Source organism: Crocodylus siamensis, chromosome 10 (genome assembly GCF_052110815.1).
Source record: "Crocodylus siamensis isolate JL-2025a chromosome 10, ASM5211081v1, whole genome shotgun sequence".
Classification (NCBI taxonomy): domain Eukaryota; kingdom Metazoa; phylum Chordata; order Crocodylia; family Crocodylidae; genus Crocodylus; species Crocodylus siamensis.
The window spans coordinates 72,385,038-72,408,463 of NC_143404.1; the positions used below are offsets into that span (position 1 = coordinate 72,385,038).

A 23,426-nucleotide genomic window follows, 5' to 3' on the forward strand; every position below is an offset into this window, starting at 1 on the left:
CATGTATTAGGTCCAAGCGTCTCCCTCGCTGGGACTGAGCTCCATGCCAGGGATGCTCAGGTGTGGGCAATCTGGGTGTTTTGTGTTCATTTTGCCAAAATAGTGCCCAACTAGGGAGAAGTTCAGGCCCCAGCATGGAGCATAAGGCCCCTGAGGGCTGTGCCGGTTGCATCCAGCTGCCTGTGGCCAAGCAGCTGGGACCAGACAGTGCTGCCATGCCTCTGGCTTTAGAGGATGCCCTTGGCATGTTTCTTGCTCTTGGACTTCTGCAGAGCTTGGCAAGGAGCTGGCTACATCAGCTGAACCCCCGCCTGTGTGGACCTCTAAATGAGAATAACGCATGGTGGCTGCGCACCAGGAATGAATCTGATCTGTGCTAGTTGCATGAGTTTAAATTGGCTATAAAATAATATGAAAATAGAGCTGGTGGGGCACATTTGCACGGTCATCAATAGATCACGGATCAGTCCCACAAAAGTCTATAGTAAAGATTGCCTGTGTGTGAGAGAGCTTACTGGGCTGGTCCCTGGCATTGCAAGGTCCTTGGGACAGAAACTGTTTCTCTTATCTCTATTATAGCACCTTATAATTAAATAACAGCCTTGTTAGAGTCGTCCTTTAATAACTGATCTGCCCGACTGCCTCTTCCCCCCCTTGCTGCAAGATGCATGTTGAAGGGACTGTTTTGAGTGTGCTGGAAGCACTGTCCAGGCTGTCCTTGTTCCTAACTGTTTTCCAGGCCAGTGTCCTCACGAGCAAAGCCAGCGGGGCAAGCTCCTTTCACAGACGCATGGGGGAGTTTGCAGAAGTCGTGGACGCGGCCGGCATGCAGCAGGTGGAGGATCTGATCAGTTCTGAGCACTTGCAAAAACTGGCGCGGATGTTTCAGAAGCCGAACAGAGACAAAACCAGAGGTGATGATGAGCCCGTGCCCCAAGCTCTTCCATTTTTAGGAGGCTGTTACCTCCGCTTATTTACTGTTTGATATCTACAGTATTTGTATTCTTCTTGAGACACCTAGAGTCTACTCAGTAGCATTCAGCATCATAGTCCCTTCCAGGCCCAGCCATTAGTTTGCATCCTGCTTTTTCCACTGTAGAAAATCTTGTCCATGCATGGAAACCCCCTAACTTTGGCTTTCTGTAAGGTGAGACAGAAACAAATTTCTTCTTTCTCTGTTTATTAGATGTTGGCTTCTGTGCCCTACTTGTATACCATAGGAAGCCAGGCTCATTATTTAGGCATCTAGGAGGAAACAATCCCCCTGGCTCCAGGTTAGGTTGGAATAAATGATTTAAATGGGACGACACAATGTAGTATAATGATATTCTACAACTTCTTCTGGCTGAAGATGTCTGAATTCTTTTTAAACGCTGGCTAGCCCTCACAAATCCCCAGTGTAACAGTCCAGTATTACCAGTCTATTTTTATAAATGGGGGAATATGGCACAGAGAGAATCTGACTAATCCTAGGCTAGGTGGCAGACCAGGAGCAGAGTTTAGGCATACATTTTATCTGTCCGGACATGCATTCAGACATTAACCTTCCCTTGTGGTTAGTCTTTTTTCCTGCCATAGCTCAGTGTGTTTGCTTGTCCTCACAATGGGCTGATTTTCAGAAATGCCCATTCACACTGATTGGTGTGATCTCTGGATGTGGTTCTCCAGGTATTACCAAAGAGCTGTTGAGATGCTTTGGAATATCAGCTGATGTAGAAATGCTAAGGGTAGCACACCTGAGATTCGCATAATCTAGGGAGTTCGTTTGTTGGCTGAGGTGATGTGCAGAGTTCAAGGGGAGACATGAAAATTCCTTGAGCTGGAAAATTTGATAAAAACTAAAAATGTGCATCTTTTTCCTTCCATGTTACAGCTTGTTTTCCATTAAAGTCTGTTTGCTAATTTCACTTCCCTTTTTAAACACACAACTGTGGCTTGCAGGCAGTCAAACGGAGACTAAGGCACTTTTGTGCACAATCACCCTCACAAATGCTGATTCAGGTTGAGGCATGCTAAGAAAACTTTAGAAGTCCCTACTGAAAATTGTACTTGAATACCCAAAACTAGATTTTCAAGGAAGCCACACACCTATCATGTGCCTGTATGCACGCGACTGTTAACACCCCCTGCTGACACGCGTGCAATTTGGGAAATTACATGCCAGTAACTGATCTGTGTGTATTTGCACACACTGGTGTCTGCCTTCCTTGCATAGTTGCAGTAAGTAGTGTGAGCAGATTAGACATCCAACTGCATGCCTTTATTGCATACATAAACTGTAAAAATCTTCCTCCAATGGTGTGTTTGCATTGCCTTGAATATTAGTGCCATTATGATGCAGTCTGTTCACGGTCTGTTTCCTCAATAAACACTTGTGTGGAAGACCTAGGGCTGATATACTGTGCTTATTCTCTCAGGGCTGGATATTGAGGAGTTCCGTGAAGCAGTGAAGGAGATAATGGGCAATATTGAAAATGAAGATATTGATGTCATGTTTATGAAGGTTGACAGCAATTGCGATGGCTCTGTAGTCTGGGTAATGCTCCTATCCTGTATAATCAGAGATAAGCTTGGCAGGTAGCAATAGGAAAAATAATTTCCTGATTACTTCTCTTTAATTTGGTCCAATGCTGGTGGAGATCAGTGTTTATGTTCATCGTTATTTCCCCATAATTCTTTCTGTATCCATCAGCACCGCAGACCCCAAGATAATTAATTACTCTCTCCCTTTGATACCATGCTAATGATGTTGCTGTCTCTCTTACAGGAAGAGTATCTGAACTACATGCTACTACAATACAGGGGGAAGGTTGACATGCTGGAGGGCAAATCGCATCTGTTATTTCAGACACCTATGAAAGTCATCCCAGCGTAAGATCTCTCTTAGCCCTTCACTCTCCAAGGAAGAGAGGTCCGCATTCAAGCGCCAGTAACCTCGGGGACCTTACTGTGTGCCTCATCTTGCCTTCTGTAGTCTCTCCTCAGCTCAAAAGCACCTGGGTTTTTAGTTCGTCTGCAAAATGCTGGGCTCCCTTATGAGTCTTAAGTGACTCGCCCTCTGCTCCCAACCTGCCTCCCCTCCACCCTCAAAGCCTCTTACAAACATTCATCACTTCCTTTGCTTTCCTGGCAGTCTATTCCCTTCCCCTGATCTCGTGTCTTTTCCTTACTCAGGATGGTAGGCCAGGAAATCATCAAGGTGCAGTTTTACCCAAGCCAGGGCTGGGCCAGGGACAAGCAGAAGGCAGCCAAGAGCAGCAGCAGCTGGAGCCTGTCGGGCCGGTTCCTGACAGTCACCAGGGATGGGGTCCTGCTCTACTGGAGCGACACATTCAAGCTGCTCCGCACCGTCCATGTATGTGCTCGCATCCCTGTTTGGAAGGCAGCCTGGATTCTCCCGTGTGGTCCATCCAGCATGGTGCCTCTCACCCTTTCCATATGCAGGATCCTCTCCTCCCATTTAACCATGTAGAAACACAAAAGGGAGCAGGACTGTGCCCCTGCTGACTGTCGCAGCTCTTGACATACCAGAGCTGTATTTGCTCCCAGCTGTCTCCTCTGCCCGGTGCCCTGAGCAGTAAATCCCCAGGTGCAGGCACCACAGAGCACTCACACGCTGGACCGGGGAGTTGCCAGCAGAAAGACAGGTCTGTGCTGGACTGGAGTCCTCTAGCTCAGCACTCGGGTGGTGTCAGGCCCTCTTCTTTACTGCGCCACTTCCAAAAACTAATATTGAGGGAGCATAAGAGGAAAATTTTTCACACGAGGAATATTTTGCACTAATTTCCCTGGGGAGCCTTTTTAAACAGAAGCATCTGGTCTCAGCTCAGATTACTGTCTGCTAAGTCGTCTTCTTTTACTGACTGCAAATGCAAGAGAATGAATCAGGACTGAACACTACAGGATATGGCCAATTAGCCCCTGGAATCCTATTTTCCTGCTTTTATCCCTATTGTATCTCCAACAGTAAAAAATCTTTTTTAAGGTATAGGTCTCCAATGCTGTTTGGAGCGGAAAATGCCAGAGGTCCCGTTTGCTTGGGGTGAAATTCAGGGCCCCTTGCAAGTTCGACCTAAGCTCAGGCTGCTAGGTGTTTTACCTTATGAGTTGTTAAGGAGCTGAGCTTTGCAAAAAGTATTCAAACACCAAGTTGTCCTGCCTTCTGGGACTTACCAGGGTATGGTTTTCTCCTCTCTGCAGCTTGACCAGACCAAGCGAAAGCACACTCATAAGATGTGGGTCATCGACATGGTGTGTCTGCCAAATATCAGCCTGTTGGCGATTGCATCTACTGAACGGACTATCGGTAAACAGGAAATTATTCCCCATTCTGAGGCTTGGGGCCCTATCAAGCACAACTGATGTTAATGGGGATTTTGCCATTAACTTCCATGGGCACAGAGCCTTGCTGCATGTGCATTGCATTCATGTTGTCTATAGCATGTGCCTGTATATGTGAATGACCAGACAAACGCCTGTGATTGTGACAGGTGCCAGATATCCATCTCAGTCTGATAACTAACCCTCATCAAGATGATGGTAATTTCACAGGATTTCTGTCTCTCTCTCTTTTTTAATATGTACAGAGTTCTTTGATATTAGTGGCGTCAAATGTGACAGGGTTTTCTACCTCGCTGAGCTGGAAGGATGTGCGACAGCCCTGGATTACTGGTAGGTTACCTACTTCTCCAGAAGGTAAATTATCTGTCTAAAATAGGTCTTTTGCTTGCAAACCTGAGCACTGCTCTGTTTTGGGGTCTGATCTGTTCTCTTGTGTTTCCGCCTAAATCAGGACAGATGGGCACAAAGGAGTGTTTTGTGCTGGTGATGCGAAAGGAAATGTTCTGATCTTCACCTCCCTGAATGTTTTGGCAAATGGACTCTTCAACGTTCGTCCCTATATAATTAAACCAGGTACAGAGACTTGACAGTAGTGCCCGGAGTGTGGCATGCTCTTCTGCAGAGGGTAAAACAGAGAGTTTACCTAAATAGTCCTCCGGAAGGATGAGCAGGAGTGACTTCAGAAGTAGAGGTGTTGATCTGAGATGATGAGCTTTTCCCACTTCCCCCATCCCCTGGGGGTCCACAGAGTAGATCTAAGGGGTCGACAGAAGATGACTATGTTCAATCAATAGTATGTGAATGCCAACACTTACAGATCATAGGGCTCCGCACCTCCACTTGACATTTCCAAAGGGGTCTGCAAATGAAAGACAGGTTAAAAACCACTGGTGTAGGATAATGTGGCCAATACCTTAACCCTGTGAGGGCCACACTCTCCTCAGACAATTTAGGTGGATCTATGAAAACTAAACAGTCCTTCCAGCAGGCTCTATGGAAAGTGTCTTGGCAGCCGTCGATCCTTTGGATCACAGTATACGTGTGCCTGATGAATCCCTTTGTGGGCGATGAGACCAATTTGAGAGGGACACAGCTTGTTACAAGTTCCCCAGATCTGTATGCTGTCTGAGTTGGAGTCCAAGTGCTTTCTTCTTCCTTGCTTTGCATCCACCCCTGGATCAAAGCCACTTCATGTTGAGCTGCACCCGGTGCCAGATGTTGCTTCCAGGACTCTGCGCACTGCTCCCAGCTTTCTGTGTTGATATTGAATGTCTTCGTACCTTTTTTGCAGTACCACCATCGAGGGCGACCCTGCTTTGTAGAGCCAGCTCAAATCTCACTATATAAAATATTCTTGGGGATACAGTCTCCTCCTGTTCTTCTGACATGGCCGATCCATCGCAACCTTTTCTTCTTGACAGTGGCTTCTAAGTGTGTCAGTCCCGTGTGCTCTAGTACCTCTGTGTTTGGTATTGTCTTCCCACTTCGTTTTCAGGATCTTCTGTCGACATCTTGTGCAGAAGCCGCTCAGTCTCTTGATGTGCCTAGCATACATAGTCCATGTTTCTGAACCATAAAGCAGGGATGACAGTGCACAAGTCTCATAGATTCAAATTTTCCCCTTCACATTTGACTCACCGTACTCTGCTAAACATCCTGAGGCACTGATGGGGTTAGACTGCTTGTTGTTGCTTTGAATGTATTTCAGCACTGGATGTGAAAGCTTTCCTTGGAGAATGGTTGCAAGTACTGACCCTGTTGCTTTTATCGTGGTCTTTTTCCCCAGGTGCTGCAGCCAGGATTCCCATGCAGCTTCTCCTGAAAGAAAAGGGCTCCCTGTACAGCAGTTTCCGAATGCCTGTGAGTTTCCATTTTGTTGGTCGCACTGAACCCACCATCATTTTCACTCTTGGCATTGGAGGTGTGTTTGCAGTACACTATAAGGAGAAGTCCAGTGCCCAGCACTCTGTTCTGATGGCTTGCTGGAGGACTAAATTTTTTAAAATCTAATTTCAAGAGCCAAATGAGTTCTGCATTATATTGGGCAAAGCCCAATAGTTTAACTTCCAAATTCCAGTTGTTTCAGCGTGTGTGTGTGTGTGTGTACCAGTGGGCAAGTATCCTTCCTGCTAGACTCATCCTTCTTGGGCTTTGGATACTTCCCAAATCCATGGCAGCATCCTACATGCAAGCCTGGAGGCCTTGGGGTTCAGATGCTCCCTAGTCTCACTTGCTCTTAGCCAAAAAGCAGAAGAGCAAGCCATGGGGGAAACATAAATGCAGTTTGCCACAAATTTGTGCAGTCAAGTTTCCCATTTTCTGCCCCCCTTACGAAAGCTCCTATGTGGAGCTTCTGGGCTGAGAGCACTTAATCTTGAGGGTGGAGTATTCTGCTGTTTGGGATAAACTCTCCTCTCCTCACTGAGATCCTGCTTCCCATAATGAGAAGCCATTAAGGAAAGTTGATTTAAAAAAACAAAACAAAACAAAGCCTAGATATCTCCCTGGCTATCAGAATCCCTTTGAGCTGAGTATTCCTGTTTCTCAAATGTGGGTTAGGATGTTATTTGTATGTGACCCTGGGTGCATACACCATCTGGCACTAAGCAGACCCCAGTTTATTCAAAACCTCATTTATCTGAGCACGTGCTGTGGCTCCTCCCTTCCTCTCTGGGTTTCTGCTGCATTTGCCGCCCTAACATATCTGTTTCTGTGGCATTACCGTTTTTCCCTGATTTGTCATTCTTCTCAGCTTCGCATCTTGCCCGGTGCTTTTCACCGGCGCTGTCCTTGCTCCTAGAAATTGGAGTATTGGCACACGGGTTCCCTGCCGACCCCTTGAGATTTGCAGTGGAGCAGCACGTGCTTCTGCCTGTGCCCTGGTTTATAGCCCACGGTGTCATTAAACATAGTCTCTCCTCTCTTCCAGGCTCTCCACGAGGACTGGTGCCACCAGATAAAGTTCATTCCTGAGCTCAATCTCGTTGCCTCCTGTTCAGCAACTGATAAGGGAGCCATGGTGCTTACTGCACTTCCACTAAATAACCAGGGTAAACCCCAGTAAGACAGGTCTCTTTGTCTCCGTTTTGTAAATTATCCATCACAATGGTAGCAGCCCGTATTGTCAGCCTCTTAACATTCCCTTCAGCTCTGGGAAAAACCTATGGGGACCAAACTTTCAGAGTTTGGGAAACATAAATTACAGAGATTGTGTAAGGGGCCTATCATTCTTGCACTGTTTGGTAGCCTGCAAATAAATTAAGTTTTTTTTTCCCAGGCTGTCAGAACAGTCTTTACTGGACAGTTCGGGTAGACCCAAGGCATCTCTTTCTGGAAAATGGCAGACGTGTGTGTTTTGTCTTCTGTATCTTCGAGATGGGTCTGAGCTAAAAGTACCCCAACCTTCCCAAAGTGGGTGGTGATTGGGGTGGGCCTGCATGAGTTTGTCTGGTCTGTCACTGTTCTTCTGTGCAGTCCGTATTTGAGTTCAGATTTTCCTTTGGGCTTCCAGGTCCAGTTTTCTGGTTGAGTTGGACCTCTCTGTGGTGTCTAGTACATAATGCATGCTGCCCTAAAAGCTCCCTGTACAGGGGAGGGGAACGACATTTGCTGATGTGGACAATGAGGAAGATGAAGCCCCATCTGGCTTCTTGCTTTCAGTTCCCTGGCCATCTCCAAGAGAGCAGGGATAGGGAAGAGGGACTTCCGAGTAGTGTGGGAGCAATTTTGGTCCTTTATAGACTAACCAAAGAAGCTAGATATATATAATCTGAGGTGAGCTGCAGCCCATGAAATCTTGTGCTCTACTTGTCTTTCTATCTCTACCTACTTACCTTGGTTAGTATATAAGGTGCAACTCTGCCCTGCCTTCTTGACTTTGGGCGAATTCGGTTTCTGTAGGAGCAGTTTGCCAGGGGGAAGGAGGGAGATGCCTGGGGAGGCTCTGGGGGTAGTTGGGAAACTGTGCGGAGGCAGAGATGCAGCTTCACTCGAATCCGTCAGCCAGGTGGGACGGAGCAGGGGCACGTTTCTGAAAGCCTGAGCAAGGAGAAGGCTTGTTTTCCAAGGCTGTCTCAAGCCCATGGTGAGCATCTCCATGCTGCATCCCCAGGTGCAATTCCCCTCCTGGTCCTCACGCTTTCCTCTGCAACCCTTGCTCACCTTCTGCTCTCCCGGTCCCTCTTGCTCTCCCTCCTCCTGCTCTTGGTTTTCTGTTCCTTGACTTCTCTCTTCTTTACTGCTTTCTGCCTCTGGACATCTTGCTCCCCACCCCTTTGTGTTTGTGAATCGCCCCCTCCCCCTTCTTCACTCTTCCGAGCGTGAGCCCTGGCAGCAGGCCACCGCCTCCTGAAAGCTAATGGGTGGATGCAGCAGAGCGCCTGGTGGCTGCTGTTCAGCTTCCTGGCAACAGACCAAATACATATTTCAGTAACTGGCTCGCTATAAATCTTGGAGACATCTGACAACAGTTTGGATCCACAATTTTATCCTTTCTACAATTTCCCCCGGCCCCTGGTAATCACCGTTTCCTCTCTGTTTTCCCAATATATGTGACACTTTGCTCTCGAGCAAGCTGAATAATGCTGCTGTCTGCAAATTGCAGGTCTCTGCATCTGCAGCTTTGCCTGTCCAAACAATTCGAGAACAACAAAGGATGTGAATGCTAAATAACCGCTTCCAGGACTCTGAAGCCCCAGTCGCGGGCTGCCGGCACCTGGGCATTTAAATTTATCTATCGTTGGAGCCAACGGGAAGAATAATGTTGAATTCGCTGTTGATAATTTGTATAATTTAACAGTCTGTTTTGGTCCTGGTGTTTTTACTTCAGACATCTGCTCCTTTAGTAGCAGCCCCATCACAGATGTGTTTAAAGGAAAGGATTTCGGCAACTCCTGTGAATTTAAAGAGAGTGGTCTCCAAAGTATGGATTGACCCTTAGGAGGGTGGATTGACTCTCACTAGGAGGGAAGTAAGGCACTGGAACGGGTTGCCTAGAGAGGTGGTGAAATCTCCACCCTTGGAGGTTTTTAGGGCCTGACTCAACAAAGCTTTGGCTGGGATGATGTAGTTGGGGCTGGTCCGGGTTGGAGCAGGGGTCAAACTAGATGTGACCTCCTGAGGTCCTTTTCCACCCTTGTTTTCTATGATTGTATGAATTTGAACCAGGCTTGTCCTAGCAGTGGATTTGTGTGCAGTTCTGATGATCCTTTTAGACCCCTGTTTGTCACTTCTGAATTCAGGGGGTTGTTTGCTAGTCTGTCTGTCTGTCTCCAGTCAAAAACAGCTTGGATTAAGGTTTAAACGGCCGAATTAGAGGATGTTGCTGGATCTGAGTAAAGCTGTGCTAATGCATGTCCAGCAGATGGTACTGTCGGGCTTTATTTTACCCATTTGTTCACCAATGGGAGAGGCACGAGCAAAGCTGGTTGAAAGAGTTATTTGTCAGGTGCTGCCTGGGTCAGATCTGTGGTTTGTTCTGTTTTTCTATTTGGATGAAAGTTTAGTATGAATCAACTTCAGCCTGTCAGTGACTTGTAAACTATTGCGTGCTCTCTGACTGACCAGGTTGGTCTTCCAGTCAGGTTACTTGTTCCATAAAAAGGCAGCAAATCTGCCCTACATTTTACTTTTTAAATAAGCCACTTGCTGGAGGTGGTCTCATGTTTATACATGACACTCCAGCTCCCTTTCCAGATGACGACACATGGACCTGCACTGGTGGGTGTCACTGAACTGACTGCTGGCAGGGGATGACTTGCTAAGCCCTGGGTCCAGGCAGCACCTGAGGGTGCACAGAGGGCTGTAAATTAACAGGTTGTGGTCCAGATCTCGGTTTCATTTCCCACTCAGAAATTATGCCTTTGGACAACGATGGCTCTGTGAGGTCTGGTGCCTCCCTGCAGGTGTTATTGCTTGGCCTGACAGGCCGTTCCTCTGTTATGGCCTTTTGTTCTTGGGCTATAAACCATCTGTAGCCAGCCCTTGTCCTGACTTGTTCTACCCAACGAGTGGGCAAAGGGGAAGTTGCCTTTCCTCTGTATCAGCAGGCAGCTCGCATCAGGGCACATGCACAGCGATGTTGTCTCCAGTCCTTTTCTTGCTTTCTGCTTTCCTTCTCTTCCTCCTAATAGGGTTGTGACCCCATCACCTCTGTCCCATGCTTCCCCTCTCTTCTCTTGCAGCAGCATTGTCTTTCCCTCATGTTTGCTCGGCTAAAGGGATGGCACATGGGTGGTGCAGTGCTACGTTCTGGTCACAGGCTAGTCCGATTGCCTAGTGAAGACCAGGGGCATGCAACAAAACCTGTGCACCAGCCTCCAAAAGGGGAGGCTCAACATTGCCTTGGCCATGACAGTGCAAGAGTCCTGACAGTCAGGCCATGGGGCTGCCTCCCTTTCTGGCCCTATTCGTGAACAGGCTTAGGGGTGGGGAGGACACGAAACGTGGAGCTCCAAGAAGACTCTGGTCCCTTCTCATCTTCACTGTTTTTTCCTCAAGATGGCTTTGAACTGCCCTCTTTGCATGGGAACTTTTTTGAAGTCTGGGTGTACTGATATCAGAGGTTTCAGTCTGAGCCCCAGGTTGGGATTAGCTGTAGAGTCTGACTAATTTGAACAGTCTCTCTGCTCTTTATCTCTCTTTCCTTCTTTTGTTCTAACTCCAACCTGTTCTCTGTCGATACTGCTCTGCCTCCATCTCCCCTGCTTAATTGATAGGCAGTGTCCTTCCTATAAGCAAAAAAAGACATGCCCTCCATAGGCTTACCACCAAATTTGCAACACATTTTTAAAAGGACCATTTAAAGCTCTTCCACGAGAGTGCCTATTTTCTGTTCTCTCTGCTTTGTAGATCATCTGCCATGGCTTTAAAGAAAGGCATTCTCTGCTTCGACTATTCCCCCAGGATGAATGTTCTCGGTAAGTGCATCATGGCTCCTCTTTCACCCAGCAGCTGATGTCATGCTCACCTCTAATTGTTGTGTTAGACCCCTTTGAAAAAGGACAAGGTCCAGAAACATGTTTGACTATGGGGAGCCATGTTTTAAGCAACCATTGAAGAAAACAACATAAACTAGTTACTTTAATAGCTGTGCCCTCGTAGTTGGAGACCTGAACCGTTTCCATTATGAGTCAATGCAACGCCATTGTAGAGACTGGCACAAGACCTATATACCATTTAAGTCCTATGGTCACCCTCAAAATAGGGCTTCAGTGGAGCATAGGCAACAAGGATTTGCTGCTTCCTTCTGCTGTTTGTCATTGCTATCTCAACTGTCACTGAAGATACCAACAAAGCAGTATGTTCGTGCCATTTCCCTACATCATAATCCCCAGGGAAATATTAGGCAGCTGGCAGTCTAACCCCCGTCCTTGTATTTGCAGTGTAGATGAAGCAAAGGTGCATTAAGTTTATTTCTTAGACTCCGTTTGCATCTCTGAGGCAGTTTATAGAATAACTGTTTCAGGTCGGAGATACAGAATATTGCACTGGCAGGCATGCTGTGTGTGTCCTGTTGCAGAATTGCAGTGAAATGAGCCTCAGATAACTGTCCTGTAAAGATTGGAGCCGAACATACAAAGTTTGCAACCCACCTACCCTGTTCCTGATCCTGATTTTGTGCTTTTGCACCAGACCTGCTATAACCAACATGGTTGCAAGGGGCGGCTACTTTGAACTGGAACAGGGAGCAGGGTCAGCTCAGGGCCCCGTGCACGTTTTGATGTATAGTTCCAGCTTTTCCTTCATGGGACGGTGGAGAAGGGAGATGCCCCATTACCTTTCTGTGCAACTAACGTGTTTTCTTCACACTAGTGACTGGGGGACTGGATCCACTGATTAGAATCTGGAACCCCTACGTTACCAACAGCCCCATAACCATGATGAAAGGCCACGTTACTGCAGTGACTCATGTGATAGTGAGCGGGTACAGAAACACTATTCTCAGCATCTCAAAAGATAAGGTATGAATGGCTAGTTGCATCTACAGCCCTGTCTCGCTTTGCTGGGGGACTGGGAGGACTTTGCTGATCGAAGTACCAGTTCTACATAATAAATGATGGCTATGCAAGTCCAGGGCATATAGGGACTGCTGTGTCTGAGTGACGAGTTGGATTTGGATGAGGTTCATGGAGCTGCTACTTCCATGTAAAGCTAGTGCAGCTTCGTTCTTTAATTCTGACTTCTCTGGAATCTGCAGCCAAAACAGTTACCCAGGGGAGAGCTGTCTCTATCTGATAGGTCCTTTACCTCCATCCTTTGAGTGCTGCAGTGAACAAAACTCAGTTAGAAATATGTGGTGACTACAAATGTGTTTGGGAGATTGGCTGGAGCACCTGGAAAGGATTTATTACCTTTGGTTTGAGCAGATAATCAGCACAAGCCATTGCATGCTTTACAAATGTCTCCATCCCTCTGACTTCTGGCTTTTGCCTTGTGTTCTCCAGAATATCCGTATTTGGGACCTGCTGGATCACTTCTGTCTGCAGTCCATTCCTAGCAGAAGTATCTCGTTAGGGAACTGTCCTATCATTGGTGTCTATTACAATGAGTTAAACAACGTCCTCATCTGCACCACCACCTCCGTGCGTTGTTTGTATAATGTACAGTGCTGCTTCTCTCATGAAAGGGGACAGTGTTTTGGGGATGATGATTTTCTCCTATTAACACATCACCCACTAGTAATTGGTGAGTCCTTTGCAGACAAGACTGAACAGGGTCAGTCATCTAAACTAGTCCCCTGGGATTGCAGTTCTGCATGCTTCCTACGAGGGCCTAAGTACCTACTGAAGCAAAGGTAGGTGGGGTGCATGCATTTGTATGTTTTTAAGGTCCTGTCTTCTCTGTGCTTTAACTAAATGCTGGTGATCATGGCAGTGGTATTAATGCATATTGGATTTTGGTTCAGTAGGAGTTTCTGATCCCAGACTCAATCTGCATGAGTTAAAAGTATTTAAACAACTGTGTTCAGAAGCCCAGATCAAGTCATTTGAGCACTCAGCCAAGTTATGAATGACTGGGGGCAGCTGTCTGAAGGTACACGCTGACAACTTCCACTGCTTGTGGGTTGTTTTTTGGAGGACCCTGCATAAGCATTAGCCAATACCGGGCAACTGTTGCTGCAACCTCAGTTCTAGCTGTGCCAGCTCTAAAAGGCAGGACATTTAGATGCATCACAGAGAAGAGAAGTGAGAATTAGGGCTACAAGGGACCTCCAGAGGTCATCTAGTCCAACCCCCTGCCTGATGTCTGCAGAAAGGCTGGTCATTTAAGAAAGCCACAACTCGCAGAGTTTTTATTTGCAGCGTGTGACTTTTACCTGTTTCCATCCAGATCGGCATCCTCTACGCTGCTGCAGAATTAATGGAGGGCAGTGGTTCAGAAGTCACATCCCATGACCAACCTCTGTGTGCAGCTTTGTATAACAAGAACTTCCAGCAGGTAAGTGCAAGGAGTAAACCTGTGCAACGCACTGGCTTGATCTCTCTGGTCACTAATAGACAGTGATGATAACATTTCCGCATCTGTAATGTACCGATCTCTTTGCTTCGTACTTCTTGTGGCATAGAAATGCCCAGGAGCTTGATCGAAAGACGGCGTGCCCTTCTTCCTGGTGTTCTGTCCAGGTGGTCAGTGGTTGCTACAGTGGCGTGGTCAGAGTCTGGGATATCATGACCGGGCAAAAGATGATGCAGTTTAAGGCCTCGGAGGGGAAGCAGACAGAAGTCACGGCCATGGCTTTTGACGGTGCAGAGAGACGTCTCATCACTGGCTTGAAAGATGGAACGATCAAGTTCTGGAACTTCAATAACGGGGACTGTCTCCTCGAGCTGCCTTGCTTGGATAAAACTGAGGTCAGCAATTTGTGAGAGGGAGGAGAGGTGCTTTATTAGCCCTTGTCAGGTCTATTTCTGCTGTGCCCCATCCTCAGAGGGAAGCACTATTTCATTAAGCTCTGGCTCAGCCTGCCAGGAAGCAGGGGTGATAACATAATGGTGTGCTTTGTGCAAGGCTGAGGAAGAGGGAGGAGACACTTCCAAACGGAGTTACCAGTAAGCTGCTTTTCTTTTGGGAAGGCAGGCACTGCTGGTGCATTGACTGTGCCTGTGAACGCCCGTCATTTGGATGATCTTGACATGGGGGTAAATAGGTGGGCAGTTAAAATGTGCACAGATCTGGGGCTTGCATGTGTGGGCCAATGTCTTTTAAGTGCTGCTGTGCTGTAACACTGTTTCTGTGTCTGTCTCATAGATCAGTGGGATTCTGTACATCAACCGGAAGATATATGTGTCTGGGTGGAGTAAAAGAGTTGCATGGTATCTGTAAGTAAGAAGTGGGCATGGGTTATACCCTCCAGTGTAAAAGTGTATATCCTCCATTCCCATTGGTGGCTTGGTAACTCTAAATCTGAGTACAGTATACTTTATACAGACAATGTCTGAATGGGGATTATAGTCTTAGGGATGATACGGTTTAATCTTTCTTACTAGAGATGGCAAAGCAGGTGAAGTATTTGAACACAAGCACTGGAAATGCTACCACTCGGAAGATATCTTTTCTATGGACACGCACAACAACAAGCTCTTGGTTACTGCATCGTGTGATGGAGATGTAGTGATCTGGAACATAGACTCAGGACAGGCGTTCTGCAGGTTTAATGCATCCCAGAGTCCTTTGACCCTGATGCCAAACAGAGTAAGTTTAAGGACGGCTGGCTAACTCCGGTCCCTATGCAATACACTGCTGCCATGTGTCCAATTCCGATTCCAGTTATTAGTGAGGGAGGGCAGATGTGAACCAGGGTGTATCAGGCACAGTGAGTCAGAGCTGCATTGCTGGTTTAAGGAATATATTAGAAAAATAACAACTTTTTCTGTTTATTGGTCATCAAAGTTAAGAACTAAAGATACCTGGAACCAGGCCCTGGGTCTGCTGCTGTCTTGACAGTCTTCAGTCCTGGCTTATCTTGTCACTGCTTTTACTATTTTCATCCTTTCCTGGGGTAGGACATATGTCTGGTGGATTTTGCAGTGGTTTTGTGGTTCTGGATAGATGTAGCCCAGGGCCCAGGTGAAGAGTGCTGAATGTGAATTTTAATAGATCTCCAGCCATTCTAAAGCAAGTATTTTAAAGTACAAGAGCCTGTGTTTCCAATAGATAACATGGTATTTTTCTGGTTGGAGGAAGCACAGAGGAAGTTTTGTCTCTTGCATGTGAGGACAGCTGTGCTCTGGCGTGAGGCACAGCTGTTCATGGGTCACCGGAGCAAATCTGGAGTGAAACTGGGGGGCCTTGAGTCACTGCTTTGATCTTGCGTGCCAGTGCCCAGAATCCTCCAGGTCTCACACCTGAAGTACCTGAACTATGGGATCCCATTATAGGTTCATGGCATGCTTTGCAAATGCAACATGTTCTCCTGATGCTTTGCAGACAAGTTTGGGGTTGGAGCCCTTGCTGAATTTATATAGAAGGTGGTAGTTTATCATGTAATAACAGTCCAGGGCTTTTCACTCTGAAGTTATCACAAGTTCTGCCATTGGCAGCCATGTCTCAAGGTAAGCTGAATGATTTCAGCACAAGAGCCACCAGGAGGGAAAGCTGATTGAATTTACAACACTGCTTGCTCCCCTGGTAGCGCGGCCCAGCAGGTAGAACGGTGGGGAAGGGATACAGCAATGGAAAGGAAGGAAGATGGGGAAATCTTTAAGGAGTTTTCACTCTGAAGTATGACTTTGTTCTCATGGTTCAGGTGTTTATGGAGGATGACTATCCCAGGAAAGGAAGTGCCCCAAAGAACGTGTCATTGCTTTTGAAGTTCAGCGCTCAAGCTGAGGCTAGGAAAAAGTGCTGGGTGGATGCGAGTCCTAGGTTGCCAACAAGGCCTATAAGTGCTAAGCATATTTCTTCTTCCTCTTCTGGCTACTGGAAAGCCCCTGCTTCTGCTCCACCTGGCATGAGACAGCCCAAAGGGAAGGAACGAGAGGAAGCCAAGAGGCAGCAGGTATGGTTCTTGTGACTTGTGATTTTGGCAAAACCAGGAACAACTGGGCCCTTGCCCTGAGCTGAGGGAGGGTGAAAGCATTTCACGTAAACAGTGATGTTTCCTTTCTTCATCTGCCTCTGGCCCTTGCTTGTTTTGGTAAAGAAGCCTCAGGATCTGTCCTTGGAAGAGAGCTTCTTATAGTTAACACTGGCAGATATATCTGTCCTCTCAAAAAAAACATGGCTATTTTCTACCACCCCACGGAGTCTGCTGCCCCGAAGAGCGGGACCTGTTTAGCCTTCAGCATGAGGCTTGGGGCAGCTGGTGGCTGCAAACACGAGATGTCATAGGAAATGAGGAACCTCAGGAGGTCACATCTAGTCCAGCCCCGTGCACCAAGCAGAACCAGCCCCAACTACATCATCCCAGCCAAGGCTTTGTCTAGCTGGGGCTTAAACAACCTCCAAGGATGGAGATGCCACCACCTCTCTGGGTAACCTGTTCCAGTGCTTCACCACCCTCCTAGTGAGAGAGTTTTTCCTAATATCCAACCTCAACTTCCCTTGCTGCAGCTTGAGCCCATTGCTCCTTGTCCTGTCATCTGCCCCCACTGAGACCAGCCCAGCTCCATCCTCTTTGCAGCCCCCCGGCAGGGAGTTGACGGCTGCTACTCAATCCCCCTCGGTTTTCTCTTCTGCAGACTCAATCAGCCCAGGTCCCTCAGCCTCTCCTCACCAGTCCTGTCCCCCAGCCCCACAACCATTTTTGTTGCCCTCCACTGGACTCTCTCCAACTTGTCCACATCCTTTCTGTAGTGGGGGACCCAAAAGTGGACACAGGACTCCAGATGTGGCCTCCCCAGTGCTGAATAGAGGGGAAGAGTCGCTGCTGCAGAATAAAGGGGAATAATGTCACTTTTGTCTTCGCAGGTGGCCCTGTCTGCAGGAGCGGGTGAGGGTGCTGAGGAGGGCAGAGAGCCAAGAGCTGCTGGAGCTGGCAAACAAAGGAAGAATAAGTTGGACTGCTGGACAGAGCTGAAGGGCTCCTCAGCTGCTGTGCAAAAGGTCAGAGGCATTCCCCTTGCTCAGTCCTACCCAGAGTGGTTGGGGGCATCCAGCGATCCTGCCTTCTCTTTTGTAGGTGCTTTTCCTGCAGACCCGGGAGCGAAACCCTGACACGGCCATTCTGCTTACCAGCTCTGCAGATGGCTACGTCTATGCTTGGTCGGTCGGTGGGAAGGGGGGTCTGCTGGGCAAGTTCCGGCCAGTGCTTAGGGATGAGAACGCTGTAGTCAACGCCATGGCCACAGACTCGAACGACTGGATCCTGTTGACTGGTGATTCCCTCGGCTACATTAAAGTGAGTGCTGCTTGATGTCTGGGAGAAGCTCCCTGGGTAGGTCTGTGCATGTTGTTTAGGCATCGCTGACCCAGCTCTAAATGAACTCACTCAGGCACACGGAGCAACTTGGCTATGGCAGTACAGAGCTCTGCATGGGCTGACATCCTGCTGAGATGCCTGAAGCCGCCTTCCCCAGAAGCAAAGTGAATTAGCTCGCATGGAGCTCCAGGTTGCTGCTGCTAGGTTGCTTCTGGTGGACTTGGCTGAGCACTGGTAACCCTACCCTGCCAGGCAGTCTGCTGCACAGACATACCCACTAGGGAGCCTGGTTCAGAAATGAGAAGTAAAATCCCTGGGCATGTAACTTGTGTGCACTTCCAAGTGCATCAACCAGCCTGTTCCATTCAAAAGGCTGTGGAAGTAATCAACTGTGTGAGGAAACAGAAGGTCTGAATTTCAAACCAGTACACTTCAAACCACAGCTGCAGAGAAATGGGGAATATCTTTGATCTCCTGGCAGTTACGTGCCATGTTTTCTGAGTGTGAATGGGAACAGATGCCTGGTTGCTTCCACACCATCCTGATAGCAGCATGCAACAGGTAAGCTGCTTTCAATGGAAATCAAGAAGTTACTAACACAGTCTCTCTCTCTCTCTTTCTCTTTCTAGATCTGGGACATCGAGCATTACTGCAAACCAAAAGTGGTAAAGAGAGTCTCCAAAGTGGGAAAGATGGAAGCATCTCCTAAAGTGAAGAATGAGTTTCGACTCTTAATCCCACGGTACTGCAGAGCTCCTGCCGCACAAAGACCACCATTGATGGAAACTACGGAGGTAGTAGCATGGCTGCTCTGGGAAGCAGCTTACATAATTGATTAATTAATATAATTTATATGGCAGCCCTCCCATCCCAAGGCTTAGGGCTCACAGTCAGAGAAGCAGAACTTTAAAAGGGCAACTAGCACAAATCAAACAGGACAACGAAGTGGAGAGTTGCTAAACAATGTCTCAGCTTAGCTATGGTTTTTTCAAGTAGGAAGGACTTACACCACTTCTGAAAGATGTCCAGGTTCGTGCTCTGGCTGGCCTGAAGAGAGAGGAGTTTCAGAGCTGAGACAGCCCTCCTCCACATTTTGCCAAGCAGACCTGGTGTACTGATAGTACTCGGTGAGGGCTGCCCTCAGCTGACATCAGGAATATAATGGGGAGAAGGTGGTCCCTTAGTTATATCATGCCCTGGCTGTTCAGGCTTTATACACCAAAACCAGCACCTTGAATTGTGCCCAGAAAGCTACCGGAAGCTATTGCAGACATTGGAGGACTGGAGTGATGTGCTCCTGATAACCAGGGTTCCTGGCTTTCTCTGATTTGGGGTTACTTTTTTTTGTTTTTTTTACCCAAAACAGGGTTTTTTTAAATCGGAGAAAACCAGGATCCCTGCTGATGACCCATCCCCTTTAGCAGGCAGGCAGCAGCCTCCGGATGGTTTTCAAGGGCAGCCTCATATAGAGCACGTTGCAGTAGTCAAGCTTTGAGGTTATGAAGACCTGGACAATGGTGGCCAGATCAGTTTGAATGAAAGGGTCGTTGCCTTTTCACTAGGTGGAGTCGGTGAAACGGGCAATGCAAAGCTTAATCTTCTTCTCCAAAGCTTTTAATTGCATTCAGTGGGTCTCTACAATGTCCCTTCAGTATTTTCATGTAGAGTATCCCTGCATGGCTCAGTGAGAAGTGAGGCGTATGAGCTTGGGCAGAGCACCATGCTAACGCATGCTGTTTCTAATAGTCGAGCTAACATGAGTGATGCCTACACGGTACTACATTTTATATATCTACGTACCCTTAGCAGTTTTGCTGTGGTAAACCCTTGCATATCTATCCACATGTGGGTGTTGCTGGGGCTTTCTAACCTGTATGATTTAGGAGCATAAGTCTTGTAGACCTGTGCTTCCACATCAGTTCACTGCTTTGGAAACAGTGCCTGAAAACAGGTGCATTTTTAGAAGCTTATTGGAAATGTGTGAACATATCTTGAAATACTTGGATGGCTTAGCTAAGCTATCTGTCAGGACCGGTTCAACCACTTCTAAGTAGGTATCTGTGGATCTGCTGAGATACTGAATAATTTTGTATGCAATGTCGGGGTTATTTCTCTTTCCGGACACTGCTCACATGTATAAGCAGGACAAGTTCTTCAGCCTTTCCTAGCTCAGAAGGAGAATTTCATAGCAAGCTGAAGAGACAAAGCTAAAATGTGTTTCTTTATTTTAAAAACGATAGAGAGTCAAATAGGATCTTAACTCTGGCTTCATAAACTCCCCAGTGTTGTAGTAAGTGGAATCCATTTGGAGAGTCCCAGTGCAACTGGTATACAAAAGCAAGGCTATTGCCAGTAAGCTGTACTGCCATCAAGATAGTTACGTGTTAGTTAGAGTCAAGGACATCCCAGGAACTATCAAAATCTACTAGATTCCTGCTGTTACGATTGCTGCCAACAAACCTGTAGGCATGAAAACCCCAGTTCTTGGTAGTTTTATGTTCTCACAGTATTTAAATGTCATGGTGATAGGTGCCATAGAAATAGTTTAACCTTTGGAATTAGTTTCTAGTGATATGAAACTTCCTAAATTAAGCTGCTGACTTGTCCCAGGAGGAGCATCTTTGCAAACAAAGGTTACTTCATTGCTCTGCAGGTCCTGGACGGCTGGGTTACTTCCCTGGTAGCTCCAGACCTTCTAAGCTCTTGGAGAGGTCACTTGAAGAACATCTCCCACATTGTGTATGTGGAAAGGCTCCGGCTGATTGTGACTGCCAGTGATGACTGCAACATCAAGCTCTGGCTGCTGTCAGGCAGACACATCGGTATAATAATTTGTCTGGAGCTGTAAGCCGGCAGTGTCAGCTGGCCTTTTTTTTTAGAGAATGGCCTTGGTTCTGTGACCAGAATAGTTTAATTCTAGCGAAACATGTCTCTTTTACTGTTGCAGCTGTAACAGGCTTCCTAATTTAATTGCTGTTCCTCCACACTGGCAGATCTGTATTTGCACTGAGGAGGGGCACCTGACTCTCAGTTCAGCATTATGTTGAACTGCAGCTGAACCCATGAAAAAGACGCTGTCCTTAGAAATAGTTTAAGTCCTGGATTAGGATGCCTGAAATCAGGTAGCTGAAGACTCCTGAGGGTGGGCAGTGGGGCAGGGATGTTGGGTTATGTTAGCACATGGAGGCCTTAGCTGAGCTTGGGCTCCTGTTGTGCTAGGCAAGTTACATATGTGTGTATTCGGAGATGATCACTGCCCTAAAGACCTTGCAAAGATAGATGCACCGCAGGGGCTGGCCCGTGTGCTGCTCTGCCCATTATCTGTGGCTGGCACTGGAGGTGTCTTTGCTGGTACGGCGGGCTCGGTGCTGTTGCTTCCTGAGCATCCTCACCTCCTGTTGATGCCAAGGGAGGCTGAGCGTGCTCTCCCCTTCACAGATGGGCTGCCAGTGCAAGTGCCTGTGGTTCTACCCCTCTCACCACTGTGAAACCACATGTGTGTGCAATGTAGTGACACATCTCATGTCACGTTGGTGACCACGGGTTTGTTATAAATGGGATCACAGTGAAAACCTGCCTTGTTGCAGGGCTGGGGAGTCCCCAGCAATGCTTGTGATTTGCAAGGGGGCAGCCAGGCAGTTACTAATGGCCTATCCATTCAGCCACAGCTCCTGAGCTTTTTCTTCTCTTCTGGCTTTGATGGCAGGGACCTTTGGGCAGTCAGTATGGGATGTCAGGCTGCAACACCTGAACGCAGCTAAGGTGCCTGGGGACATCCGAAGAGTTGGTTCTGTTCAGACCCTGAAAGTGCTCAATGAAGGCGCTTCTCCTCTTTGGAAGTGAGTGTAACAGGAGCATGTCTTTGAATGGTCACATTTAAGTAAAACTTCTCTAGCACTAATCTCTGCAAAGGGATTAACCTCTCCCTGGGTCACTTCAGCTTTCAATACACTGGGGCACTTTTCTGTATTTGAACTGGAAGCTCTGAAGTTAAAGGAGAAGGACTGCTAAAAGAGCTCATTAACTAAGTCATTAGAGAGTGTATGCCCTGCAGCCGCCCTGATCTGCTGAAAGTATCTGTTCGATCTCTCTGCCTGCCAATCCTGAGTGGTGTGACTAGGGCTGTGTTTTTTACTTTATGGGGCCTGCAATGTTTAACCTGGATGTAAATTTCCCTGGTTTTACCCATTCTGCTCAAATGACAGATAAGCAATGTCTCAGTTAAATTATATGCAGTCCCTGCTTTTCCAGAGCTGCCCTGATCGCATATGTCCTGTGTCCATTCAGATGGTAGCTCTCATAGCGTTGGCTCTGTCTTCGCTTGCATTCAAGGGGCTCCTCTTCAAATCACGGAGTGGGTGATGCAGAGCTTGGCCTCTTGCAAAATGTTTAACTCTTCTGCTTTTAAACCCACCATAAACTTGGGATTTTGGGTGGAGGCTGAGGAAATGCTGCGTAAGGGGTAGAAGTGAGACCTGAGGAGGCAAGAATGATGAGTCTGGGTTATTTTCCAGGCAGTCCATGTTCTTTCTTATTTATTTGTGCAGCCCTAACACTGCATCTGTTTTAAATGAATCCTAGCTCAGGGAGTAGGGAGTGCTTCCCTTCTGGCTGGCTGCTCCTAGAGGAGCAGTAGTTTTGCAGCGAAGGTGCAGTCCTCCTCTTATGTCTTTGTGCACCAGACGTACTCAGAGCCTTATGCAGTCGACAGGCCATCTGAAGAAGCAGCAGTCTGCACTGATGGAGTATTTGCGTGAAAAAGCAGGCCTCAGCTTAGGCACACAGAAGACCAGTGGAGAAACGTCCCTGAAAGAGAAGCGAATCATTGACCAAGTTGAGGCCACTTGGCAAAAGTGGGAGAAGACGGAGAAGATGGTGAGGAGCAGTGTGGTGGTCTCACAGGCTGTTTGCAAGGGGCGGTGTGGAAGGGGCTGGGGGAACTAGCAAAAACCTCTTTTTGAATGTAATGATGACAGAAGAGCGAGATCCTGGGATGTTCCTACAAACAGAAAGCACGGCGGCACTTGCCTGAATTCCTCCCCAGCGTGAAGACATACATCAGCAGAGATCAGGTAAGCCACTTTCTTCCTGCTGGGGCCTTGCACTGCTCGGTGCTCAGAGCAAGATGCTGAGTCTTTACCAATGGCAAGATGGTTTCAGATGCAGGAGCGGTAGAGGAGAAGGCTTTGCCACCATATGTTGAGGGGATGGGACAGTGAAGAGGCATGCACCAGGGGTGTGACAGGAACTGCAGACTGGGCCCAGTCAGGAGCAGAGGTTGAAAGCAAGGTGGGCAGCTTCTGCATCTTAAAGATGATGGGAGTCTCGGGGTGCAAGGTCAGAGATAAGGGGTGGAACGATCCCTTTTAGCTGCTGCTTTTCTTTCTTTCATGAGTGCTATAAGCCAACAGCAAGACCTACAGAAATTCCCTTTTCCTAATGTTTCCCAATGAGCCGTATTTTGTTCGATCCAGGCAAGAGTCTACCACTGTATGCAATATGCCGACCTGCAAAATGTCACTCCACCACCAGTCCCTGAGCTGCTGGTTGAGATGCAGCAACTTCAGGCAAGCTTTTACAACAGACCAAGGTCAGCCAGGAAACAATCTACTTCCAATCCCCGAAGGCAGAGTCTGAAGACCCCGCTCCAGCATTATTTATCTTCCCACAAAAAGGACTGAACTTTGCAGCCAGCAGCTGATCTGGTCCTTTGCAGTATGGATTC

General features: G+C 47.5%; 1 protein-coding gene across 1 annotated transcript; it reads left to right on the forward strand.

The window, feature by feature from the left end:
• The first annotated feature begins 379 nt into the window (after positions 1 to 379).
• On the forward strand, positions 380 to 23,395 carry EFCAB8 (EF-hand calcium binding domain 8). Its single transcript, XM_090064103.1, is given in 26 exon segments — positions 380 to 914; positions 2,418 to 2,577; positions 3,175 to 3,355; positions 3,590 to 3,647; positions 4,124 to 4,306; positions 4,587 to 4,671; positions 4,793 to 4,914; positions 6,128 to 6,201; positions 7,271 to 7,391; positions 11,191 to 11,205; positions 11,208 to 11,258; positions 12,154 to 12,302; positions 12,786 to 13,135; positions 13,653 to 13,779; positions 13,965 to 14,192; positions 14,590 to 14,660; positions 14,829 to 15,033; positions 16,088 to 16,339; positions 17,251 to 17,385; positions 17,462 to 17,680; positions 18,331 to 18,495; positions 20,355 to 20,523; positions 21,408 to 21,540; positions 22,384 to 22,576; positions 22,678 to 22,773; positions 23,176 to 23,395. Coding segments are annotated over 26 exon segments (3,873 nt in total). The 5' UTR covers positions 380 to 790; the 3' UTR covers positions 23,383 to 23,395.
• The last annotated feature ends 31 nt before the right edge of the window (positions 23,396 to 23,426 follow it).